Here is a 12497-nt window from a genome sequence, read left to right as displayed (position 1 = left end):
TTCTCAAATGACTGCCTCGCCTGGTTCACCAACTACTTCTCAGACAGAGTTCAGTGTGTCAAATCGGAGAGCCTGTTGTCGGAACCTCTGGCAGTCTCTATGGGGTGCCACAGGGTGTAATTCTCGGGCCGACTCTTTTCTCTGTATACATCAATAATGTCGCTCTTGCTGCTGGTGATTCTCTGATCCACCTCTACGCAGACCACACCATTCTGTATACTTCTGGCCCTTCTTTGGACACTGTGTTAAGTAACGTCCAGACGAGCTTCAATGCCATACAACTCTCCGTCCGTGGGACGCAAACTGCTCTAAAATGAGAGTAAATCTAAAAGCATGCTCTTCAACCGATCACTGCTCGCCCGTCCAGCATCACTACTCTTGACAGTTCTCACTTAGAATATGTGGACAACTACAAATACCTAGTTGTCTGGTTAGACTGTAACCTCTCCTTCCAGACTCACTTTAGGCATCTCCAATCCAAAATTAAATCTAGAATCGGCTTCCTATTTCGCAACAAAGCATCCTTCACTCTTGCTGCCAAACATACCCTCGTAAAACTGACTATCCTACCGATCCTTGACTTCGGCGAGGTCATTCACAAAATAGCCTCCAACACTCTACTCAGCAAAGTGGATGCAGTCTACCACAATGCCATCCGTTTTGTCACCAAAGCCCCATATACTACCCACCACTGCGACCTGTATGCTCTCGTTGGCTGGCCCTCGCTTCATATTTATTGCCAAACCCACTGGCTCCAGGTCATCTATAAGTCTTTGCTAGGTAAAGCCCCGCCCTATCTCAGCTCACTGGTCACCATAGCAGCACCCATCCGTTTCACGCACTCCAGCAGGTATATTTCACTGGTCACCCCCAAAGCCAATTCCTCCTTTGGCCGCATTTCCTTCCAGTTCTCTGCTGCCAATGACTGGAACGAACTGCAAAAATCCCTGAAGCTGGAGCTCATATCTCCCTCACTAACTTTAAGCACCAGCTGTCAGTGCAGCTCACAGATCACTGCACCTGTACATAGCCCATCTGTAAATAGCCCATCCAACTACCTCATCCCCATATTTTTGCTCCTTTGCACCCCAGTATCTCTACTTGCATATTCATCTTCTGCACATCTGTCACTCCAGTGTTTAATTGCTAAATTGTAATTGTAATTGTAATTTCGCCACTATGGCCTATTTATTGCCTTACCTCCCTTGTCTTACCTCATTAGCACACACTGTATATAGACTTTTTCTACTGTATAATTTTTTATTAATTCCAAGTATGTTTATGTTAATATAAGTATGTTTATTAATTCCATGTGTAACTCTATGTTGTTGTTTGTGTCGCATTGCTTTGCTTTATCTTGGCCAGGTTGCAGTTGTAAATGAGAACTTGTTCTCAACTAGCCTACCTGGTTAAATAAAGGTGAAATAAATCAAATAAAATAAGAATGAAAATATTCCTCCACAATGCTACAGCCTAGGTTGATATTATGCTTCACCTCATCTCTCTACCTGACCCTCGCTCTTCCTCTCTCCTTAGATTCCCACTGTTATTTATCTCTCACATGTCTGTCTTTTTCTACTTATTACTCAAATTGAACTTTTCCATGTCTAAAGGAAGTCTAGACACTGCTTGTCAGTTTAATTAAAGGCTTTGTCTATGGACTAGCTTTGCCTATGGACTAGCTTTGTCTATGGACTAGCTTTGCCTATGGACTAGCGTTGTCTACGGACTAGCTTTGCCTATGGACTAGCTTTGCCTATGGACTAGCTTTGTCTATGGACTAGCTTTGTCTATGGACTAGCTTTGCCTATGGACTAGCTTTGTCTATGGACTAGCTTTGTCTATGGACTAGCTTTGTCTATGGACTAGCTTTGCCTATGGACTAGCTTTGTCTATGGACTAGCTTTGCCTATGGACTAGCTTTGCCTATGGACTAGCTTTGCCTACGGACTAACTTTACCTATGGACTAGCTTTGCCTATGGACTAGCTTTGCCTATGGACTAACTTTGCCTACGGACTAGCTTTGTCTACGGACTAGCTTTGCCTATGGACTAGCTTTGCCTATGGACTAGCTTTGCCTATGGACTAGCTTTGCCTATGGACTAGCTTTGTCTATGGACTAGCTTTGCCTATGGACTAGCTTTGTCTATGGACTAGCTTTGCCTATGGACTAGCTTTGCCTATGGACTAGTTTTGTCTACGGACTAGCTTTGTCTACGGACTAGCTTTGCCTATGGACTAGCTTTGCCTATGGACTAACTTTGCCTACGGACTAGCTTTGTCTACGGACTAGCTTTGTCTACGGAGTAGCTTTGCCTATGGACTAGCTTTGCCTATGGACTAGCTTTGCCTATGGACTAGCTTTGCCTATGGACTAGCTTTGCCTATGGACTAGCTTTGTCTATGGACTAGCTTTGCCTATGGACTAGCTTTGTCTATGGACTAGCTTTGCCTATGGACTAGCTTTGCCTATGGACTAACTTTGCCTATGGACTAGTTTTGTCTACGGACTAGCTTTGTCTACGGACTAGCTTTGCCTATGGACTAGCTTTGCCTATGGACTAACTTTGCCTACGCACTAGCTTTGTCTACGGACTAGCTTTGTCTACGGAGTAGCTTTGCCTATGGACTAGCTTTGCCTATGGACTAGCTTTGTCTATGGACTAGCTTTGTCTATGGACTAGCTTTTCCTATGGACTAACTTTGCCTATGGACTAGCTTTGTCTATGGACTAACTTTGTCTACGGACTAGCTTTGCCTATGGACTAACTTTGCCTATGGACTAGCTTTGCCTATGGACTAACTTTGCCTATGGACTAACTTTGCCTATGGACTAGCTTTGACTATGGACTAGTTTGTCATCCAAGAAACACATTTGAGATATGTCTTATAGTACATTTTGGAGTGATTATTGGAGTGATTATTTCAAATATTCGTGCCATTGGAACACAGGAGTGACGGTTGCTGATAATGGTCCTCTGTACGCCTATGTAGATATGCCATAATAAATCAGCCGCTTCCAGCTACAATAGTCATTTACAACATTAACAATGTCTACACTGTTTTTCTGATTAATTTGATGTTATTTTAATGGACAAAAAATTTGCTTTTCTTTCAAAAACAAGAACATTTCTAAGTGACCCCAAACTTTTGAATGGTAGTGTATATTATGCAAATGTACAAGCAACCACTTCCTTAGAAAAAGTTATTCTGAGTCATTAAATGCCTGCAGTAGCACAGATAAGAGACAACTTTTAATCAGCATACTTTTGTGAGTTCCAGCTTGTACCAACACGTGAAGAACTGTTTTGAGTAAGCAACTGTAGTAGAACTAGCTAGTCATTGGAGACAACTTACTGAGTGAGCGTCTGTGTTCAGGTTTGGGTTCCTTTGTGCAGAGGGACTCAGGTGCAGGTCTTGGCAGTGACAGTGTCTTGCTAGGCAACCCATGTCTAGGTAGGTACTCTGTGCTGTTTGCCCTTCGCATGCCAGGCTTATCAGAGGCCTTCCCAGCAGCTCCTTTAGACTATAACAGAAAGGAGGTTAAAACATTTCAGTCCAAAGGTTACTGGCCGCACATCTCTTTATTATCACTCATTATTCATTATAAACTGGGTGGTTCGAGTCCTGAATGTTGATTGGCTGACAGCTCTAATTACGTTGGTAACCAGTTTATAATAGCAATAAGGCACCTCGGGGGTTTGTGGTATATGGCCAATATACAACGACTAAGGGCTGTATCCAGGCACTCCACGTTGTGTCGTGCTAAGGAACTGCCCTTAGCCGTGGTATATTGGCCATATACTGTACCACACTCAATCGTGCCTTATTGCTTAAGTATAGCATGTCAATGTGATTATTTGCACTATGTGGAACATAAAATCATACGTTTGACCTGAAGTCAATGATTTAGGGAATTGTTTTACTTTCATTTTGGTTAGCATGGTATGACTAAACAATGTTCTGAATGATTTATAGTCATCGTTTCAATGTCCGAAATCATAAAGACTTCAGAAATGTCATACCTTCAGTCTATAAGTCTATAAGAAACAGCAAACTGCTTACCAAATTGTCAGCTGCCCTTTTAATAGCATCATGCCATTTAGAAATAGTGTGGTAATTGTCAGCCTGGAGAAGGAACTCACTGCCGGAGCTGGTTGTGATCTGGAACAAAGATTCAAATTGACTTAAATTAAAGGTACAACAATTAACAGGTCTTTATCTAATGTATTCCCATGAAGTGGAGCATAATGCAAACCGAACGGCATACGTTCAAATTCGTAATACCCTACACTAACAATAAGTATTTACATTTTAATTACATTTAAATGACACCCACTGATCCACATGATTTGGTAAGAATGTGCTCACTCCAGCATCAGCAGCCCTTGATACTCATTCCTTTGGTCTGTTGAGAATCTTATCAGTGATGGGCCTGTTAATGTATCTGTGTCTGTGTGACAACAAGCTCACGTTGTGCAGGGTGTGTGTGTGTGTGTGTGTGTGTTAGTGTGTGTGTGTGTGTGTGTGTGTGTGTGTGTGTGTGTGTGTGTGCGTGTGCGCGTGCGCGTGCGCGTGCGCATGCGTGTGTGTGTGTGCCACAAGAAGAGACAAATGCAGACTGTCTTCTCAGAGGGGAAAACATAATTAGCGTGATACTTGTCATCTTAATATCGGGTCTGTTCTGCATTTCTCCAACAGTGCAGTAACAGCATTTGGCGCCGTCAAACTGAATAACTGTAATGTTAGTAAAAGTCTTTGAGAAACCATGACGACATCAAGGTCAGAATTGTCAAGTGTGGTTGAACTTAAAACATTTTTTTTTGCTCATCTTTTGCAACTGAAATTGTCAAATGAGCAGATGTGGTATCTCATACCATACAAAATGATGAAACCGTTATCTTTGCAGTTATTTTCCTAAATTAACCATTCATTTTCACAACGGAAATATCCATTAGTGCATATGTTCTCTAAGCTTGCTGATGGCCAATAAATAAAATAAATAAAAATATATATTTTTTTATTTTAATTTTTATCCCATTTTCGTGGTATCCAATCGCTAGTAATTACTATCTTGTCTCATCGCTACAACTCCCGTACGGGCTCGGGAGAGACGAAGGTCGAAAGCCATGCGTCCTCCGAAGCACAACCCAACCAAGCCGCACTGCTTCTTAACACAGGGCGCCTCCAACCCGGAAGCCAGCCGCACCAATGTGTCGGAGGAAACACCGTGTACCTGGCCCCCTTGGTTAGCGCGCACTGCGCCCGGCACGCCACAGGAGTCGCTGGAGCGCGATGAGACAAGGATATCCCTACCGGCCAAACCCTCCCTAACCCGGACGACTCTATGCCAATTGTGCGTCGCCCCACAGACCTCCCGGTCGCGGCCGGCTGCGACAGAGCCTGGGCGCAAACCCAGAGACTCTGGTGGCGCAGCTAGCACTGCGATGCAGTGCCCTAGACCACTGCGCCACCCGGGAGGCCCTGCTGATGGCTAAATTTGACTACATGTTTTAAATCGGTCAAAGCGTTTATCTACAATGGGAGTTTTTGATATTGCACTACAGTATATTTAGTCTTTGGACACATGGGGTTACTGTTTTTAAACACATTTCATAAATCAAGTCCTGTGAATACATGTTCAAATTATTTATATACGCTGCGTACGCACAAAATATGCCCCAAGGCATGCGTGCACCAGTTGTCACGCATAGTTGGCTTTTACCAAAAACGTCACTTTATTTTTGCACCAGTACAACCCACAGTTGAGCTCAGCTCAACACTGATTGGCTAATTTTAGTTTTTTTAATGAAAGGAGGCCAAATGCCTGCTGGCATTAATCAATCAACATTTTATACTCTTTTGCTTCAGACAGCATCAGATACATGGGCTACACATACTGAGACAGAGGGGCGCTGTTTCCCTCACTCTGATGATTTCTCAGGTGAGATTCAGCTACTGGTAAATTTACATAAAATTATGAAAACATATTTGGGGAAGCCTGGCTAGTAGCCTAGTAGCCTAGTATCCTAGTTTCCTAGTATCCTAGTAGACAACAGGGTGCGCGGTTTATACCATACAGTAGAATTGAACAGGCAAACAGAACATCATTTGCATTGAAGTGTGTAGGATACCTCTGTAAGTAGTGCTACTGTGGTTTTCATAAGAGTAGATCATGTTTCAGAATTCGTGGGTTTAGGTTCGGGAAAAAGTGAATGCAAAACATTATTGCATTCAAACAAATCTGTTTACAGGTCCACAACAATTTGCAATTGTATTTGTCTTTCAAAAACGGTCAGAAACAACAAATGTTCCGGCAAAAGAAAACATTCTGCCAACACCTCCACAGACATTTGATGAAGTTCCCCATTGCCATTTTCTTAAGAAACTGCCTAGTTCACAATACTTACATAGTATACAGCAAATAAGGTCGTTATTGTCACTTCACACACACACACACACATACACACCCTGAGAACATGCAGTATGAGCAAATTCAATGGAGTCATTTTTTCAGCTTCTTTACTCTTTCTCAAATCTTAATAATTGTCTGGACCAATATATACATATAAAAAGAATACCTAAATTAATCCACTCACACTCCTAGAGTATGTTAAACAACATAAAAAAATAAGCAAATCCAATGTAAGTCAATGGAGATGGCCTGCTAAAATATTCTCCCTCTTGCTCTCCCTCTCGCACAAGCACACGTGTGAAAAACATAACACAGTGCACACCCATGTGTGTGTGTGTGTGTGTGTGTGTGTGTGTGTGTGTGTATGTCTGTGGTATGTGTGTGCAGATAGGTTGTTATTCTACATGGACCTTCAAAGTTTGGGACTATTGTGGAGCTGACTTTTCTGACTTCATTACAAAGCGTCAGGAACTGTTAAGCAGCATTACTTTGGGATGCCAGATAAAAGCGGGGAAATGGTTACGGGCGCAATCCTTGTCAGAGTGAGTTTGCCACCCCTCTCTTCTTGGGTTACAAGCATCTGAACAAGCATGTTTTCTCTGGAACAGTGTTTTTCCTGGAGGCGTCCCCACGATGTGTCAGTAATAGCCTCTGCAATCACACTGCTGCATTGTGGGGAATGGGTTACGGAGAGGCTCACTGGTGAATCTGAAAGTTCTTTCAAAACAACCAAACACACAAACCTTAGCCTCTGAGCATATTTTTTCTGTTCTCTAACGTAACTTATTTGTAATCAGATACACAATACATGTATTTATATCCTAGAAATAACATCACTGGTCTGTGGTGTTTTATCACCTCTTCTCCCCTTTATTAACAGGATCATAATGGACTTGGATAGGTGGTTTCATAACCTCAGATGTCTTTGTATGAATGTTGCATTAGTTACAGTCTGTTCCTCTTATAAATGTTATATGGTGGACAACACACTGAGCTCCCTCTCTTTTCCCACAGGGGAAAGAGCTAGCTAGGACTTAATATATTTCTGTTTTATTTTTCCATTCACAGCTCCTCATAATTGTAAAATGATGTCAGAAAGGATTTACACCAGTATGTCAAAGCTCTGGGACTTACGATCACGAATCGAACCAGGGTCTGTAGTGACGCCCCTAGCACCGAGATGCAGTGCCTTAGACTGCTGAACCAGGGTCTGTAGTCACCCCTCTTGCACTGAGATGCAGCGCCTTAGACCACTGAGCCAGGGTCTGTAGTGACGCCTATAGCACCGAGATGCAGTGCCTTAGACTGCTGAACCAGGGTCTGTAGTCACCCCTCTTGCACTGAGATGCAGCGCCTTAGACCACTGAGCCAGGGTCTGTAGTGACGCCTATAGCACTGAGATGCATTGTCTTAGACCGCTGAACCATGGTCTGTAGTGACGCCTCTAGCACTGAGATGCAGTGTCTTAGACCGCTGAACCATGGTCTGTAGTGACGCCTATAGCACTGAGATGCAGTGTCTTAGACCGCTGAACCATGGTCTGTAGTGACGCCTCTAGCACTGAGATGCAGTGCCTTAGACCGCTGAACCACTCGGGAGCACCTAAAATACACTATTGTGTTCTCTACTCTCCACCTTTCACGTACAGGGCCTTGCAAAAGTATTCATCCCCTTGGCGTTTTTCCTATTTTGTTGCATTACAACCTGTAATTGAAATTGATTTCTATTTGGATTTCATGTAATGGACATACACAAAGTAGTACAAATTGGTGAAGTGAAACGAAAAAAATGACTTGCTTCAGAAAATGAAAAATAAAAAAACTGAAAAGTGGTGAGTGTATATGTATTCACCTCCTTTGCTATGAAGCCCCTAAATAAGATCTGGTGCAACCAATTACCTTCAGAAGTCACATAATTAGTTAAATAAAGTCCACCTGTGTGCTATCTAAGTGTCACATGATCTGTCACACGATCTCAGTATATATACACCTGTTCTGAAAGGCCCCAGAGTCTGCCACACCACTAAGTAAGGGGCACCACCAAGCAAGCGCCACCATGAAGACCAAGGAGCTCTCCAAACAGGTCAGGGACAAAGTTGTGTAGAAGTACAGATCAGGGTTGGGTTATAAAAAAATATCCGAAACTTTGAACATCCCACAGAGCACCATTAAATCCATTATTTTAAAAATTGAAAGAATATGGCACCACAACAAACCTGCCAAGAGAGGGCTGCCCACCAAAACTCACGGACCAGGCAAGGAGGGCATTATTCAGAGAGGCAACAAACAGACCAAAGATTACCCTGAAGAGCTGCTAAGCTCCACAGCGGAGATTGGAGTATCTGTCCATAGTACCATTTTAAGCCGTACACCCCACAGAGCTGGTCTTGACGGAAGAGTCCAGATAAAAGCCATTGCTTAAAGAAAAAAATGAGCAAATACGTTTGGAGTTTGCCAAAAAGCAGGCATGTGGGAGACTCCCCAAACATATGGAAGAAGGTACTCCGGTCTGATGAGAATAAAATTGAGCTTTTTGGCCATCAAGGAAAAAGCTATGTCTGGCGCAAACCCAACACTTCTCATCACCCCGAGAACACCATCACAGTGAAGCATGGTGGTGGCAGCATCATGCTGTGGGGATGTTTTTCATCAGCAGGGACTGGAAAACTGGTCAGAATTGAAGGAATGATGGATGGTGCTAAATACAGGGAAATTCTTGAGGGAAACCTTTTTGTCTTCCAGAGATTTAAGCTGGGACGGAGGTTCACCTTCCAGCAGGACAATGATTCTAAGCATACTGCTAAAGCAACACTCGAGTGGTTTAAGGAGAAACATTTAAATGTTTTGGAATGGCCTAGTCAAAGCCCAGACCTAAATCCAATTGAGAATCTGTACACCAGCAGAACCCAACCAACTTGAAGAAGCTGGAGCAGTTTTGCCCTGAAGAATGGGCAAAAATCCCAGTGGCTAGATGTGCCAAGCTTATAGAGACATACCCCAAGGGACTTGCAGCTGTAATTGCTGCATAAGGTGGCTCTACAAAGTATTGACTTTGGGGGGGTGAATAGTTATGCACGCTCAAGCTTTCTGTATTTTTGTCTTATTTCTTGTTTGTTTCACAAAAAAAAATATTTTGCATCTTGAAAGTGTGGTAGGAATGTTGTGTAAATCAAATGATACAAACCCCCCAAAAATCTATTTTAATTTCAGGTTGTAAGGCAACAAAATAGGAAAAATGCCAAGGGGGGTGAATACTTTCGCAAGCCACTGTAAATCATTGATTTCGATGGGAGATTTGGACAGATTTTTTGAATTATGTGCATGGATGTCAAATTAAAATCCTAGGCCTAAAAACCTAGGACTTGAAAGAGGAAACCAATATTAGTGAATATTTATTAACTGGTCCCTGCAACTTGTAATCTCTGATGAAGTCCAATGAGTCCATATCATGGTGATGCTAGCCTACAATCCTCTTCGTATTGGGGATTTAAGACTCAGGATTTAACGTGTAGTCTGTGGGATCCTCATACAGAAAAGCATCCTGAACATTATGTCCTTTTCTTCTGTCATCTTAGAAACGGAAGCCTTCTATTGAAATGTCTGGCTTACACCAAAGTCTATCTGACTTCCTGATAAGACAGACTCTTCCCTCTGAAGTTTAATCAAAAAGGGAGAGCAAACTGGTTAAAAATATATCAAACACGTTTTTTTTTTTGAGCTGCACGGTCAAAGATGCATGAAAGATTATCTGAAGCAGCGCGGAGACATGACAGCAGACTGTCTATTCATTCATTCTGTTCATGAAAAATGGAGATAAGCTCCTTTAACTAAACAGGGCCCTGTCCAGCCTCCATGTTCACACGTCAGCTGTCCTAATCTGAGACGACACAAAGGTACAGTAGGGCACCACCTCTCTGTCATCAGGCTCATATTGAGCTGTAGGTTCGGTGGGGACGCAAACTCATTAATACGCCTTGATATTATTCTAATCCTGACGTGCGCAGGGACTCCTGAACTAAGAGTTTGGAGATTTTAATTATCATGGTCTTTTTATTGTCAGGCAAATGTTTTACTGGAGATGTTAATCTACATGAAAGCAGATCCCCCAACAGCTCCTTATATCAATGTGCCAGCTAGAGAACACTACAGACAGTGTAGGAGGTGCCGGCTAATGAAACATTTAGGTCTCCACAGTCAAACAAAACCATTGGCAAACATATTCATTGGTAAATAACAGACTACGGCAAATAAAACATTAATTGTATAGTTTATGCCCGCCAAATAACAATGATCTTCATAACAAACAGACCAATAGTTTCATTTGACTGCATGACTGTTATTAAAATGTGAGGCATTATAGTAGATAATCAGCTTTGGCAATGCAATGGAAAACTGAGCCAATAACTGCAGTATGACTTCTATTCAGAGAATATATTACATATAGAATATATTTAGCTCCTTGTAACTATACAACACAAGTCAAAGCTTTCCTGTGTATTTTGACTAAGTGAAATGTAGTGCAAAGTAATGTTTTACTTTTAGAAATGAAAAAGAATAGGAAATATATCTTTATTTTTATCACATTTCTTAATAAAGAGGGTGTTGAATGTCTGGGCTTTATTTTGACTGGAACCATTCATATTTAAATATGTACAGCGGAGCAGAGAGGAGACTGCCATTTGTGCCTCCACATTTGCATGTGGCTCTTAAATTAAACATTAATTATGGCTCCTCATAAAGGAACAATGCAACTTTGAAGCATTCTACTTTGCCAAGTTAATTATTTCCAATTTGCAACAAAATATCTGTAGATGTGTCAAAACTGCAACGATATAGTTCACAGAAAGATAAGTTCTTACAATAACAGCGGACATGGTGTGAAATAAAATAATATCTGTGTTGGTCCTTCTTCTTCAGGTCTGACCTGAGCAGAATGTTAATGCCGTAATGTACTGCTGAGATATTGAAGGCCAAGGTGGCAGTTGTGATGAGGATGTTCCATCATTTGCTAAAAATTGTAATTAATCCCCACAATTCATCACCCACAAATGGCTCTGTTCACTTTACTTTGCTCCATGACCTGAACTTATTGCGATGCTTCATCTCTCCACAAAGGAAAGGTATAACATTGTGTGATGTATGTCTGGCTAGAATTAAGTCCAATGGTTTAACTGAACTGACGTTTATTTCTAAATTGAATCTCCAAGGCAATCTGCTGTCGGAGGTTTAAATCCTTCCACCGTTCTGGCGATTAACACACACTATACTTTCACTGTTTCTCTTGAAAAACAAATTAATGCCCACTTCAATGTAAGCAGCTTTGAGGATGAAGGGCCACACCACAAGAGAACTCCCAGAGAGAAACTGTCATTTCAACAGATTAAGTCCCCAGAGACTCACTTCAAAGGGAACATTACGAAGGTAACTTACAACAGCACAGTCAACTAAATGTAATGCTGATGCAATACTTTTATTTTATTTATTTAACTAGGCACGTCAGTTAAGAACAAATTCTTATTTACAATGATAAAGGGGCCTACCCCGGCCGAACCTTCCCCGTACACGGACGACGCTGGGCCAATTGTGCACCACCCTATAGGACTTCCGATCACGGACAGTTGTGATACAGCCGGGGGGGGACCAGATGATGGACTGACATGGTAAACCTGACCATGTCTTGTAGGGGTCAAGACTCAGATGACAGCTAGTGTTTCAGTGTTAATCTGGGACTGTCGCCAGCTGCCTTGTGATTCTGTTGTCATAAAGTATCTGTGTTTAAGGGTTACAGGGAAAATCTTTCTAATGCTGTCATCGTTTTTATTTATTTTATTTACATGGTTTCTGGGTAAAACGTTTCAGGGATGAATAAAAATCAATAGACTAGATATACAAATCACAGTACCACTTTACTTCAGAGCTCAGCATAAAAGTGTAATAACATGGTAACAAAGTGGAGATGTAGCTGGCCTTTTATTCTGAGCTGGAAAGTCATCTAAGTGCTATCCGTACCTTTAAAAAGACAACATTAGAAGAGTACCCTACCAGAACACGGAGTGACGACCCGACATGCCTTCATCTCATA

The 12497-nt window shown here is 42.0% G+C and overlaps 1 protein-coding gene across 8 annotated transcripts in view; it reads right to left on the bottom strand.

The window, feature by feature from the left end:
* Window positions 1-12497, bottom strand: part of LOC139539012 (rho GTPase-activating protein 15-like) — a 157654-nt gene that overhangs the window by 31073 nt on the left and 114084 nt on the right. For all 8 annotated transcript variants that reach the window (XM_071341672.1, XM_071341670.1, XM_071341671.1 and 5 more), the window contains 2 exons: window positions 4067-4165; window positions 3359-3527 (listed from right to left, as the gene is read on the bottom strand). In XM_071341672.1, coding sequence (XP_071197773.1) covers window positions 3359-3527; window positions 4067-4165 — 268 coding nt within the window. The remainder of the gene's footprint in view (window positions 1-3358; window positions 3528-4066; window positions 4166-12497) is intronic.

The sequence above is a fragment of the Salvelinus alpinus genome, chromosome 14 (genome assembly GCF_045679555.1).
Source record: "Salvelinus alpinus chromosome 14, SLU_Salpinus.1, whole genome shotgun sequence".
NCBI classification, from domain to species: domain Eukaryota; kingdom Metazoa; phylum Chordata; class Actinopteri; order Salmoniformes; family Salmonidae; genus Salvelinus; species Salvelinus alpinus.
This window is presented reverse-complemented; position numbering and strand designations above follow the sequence as displayed.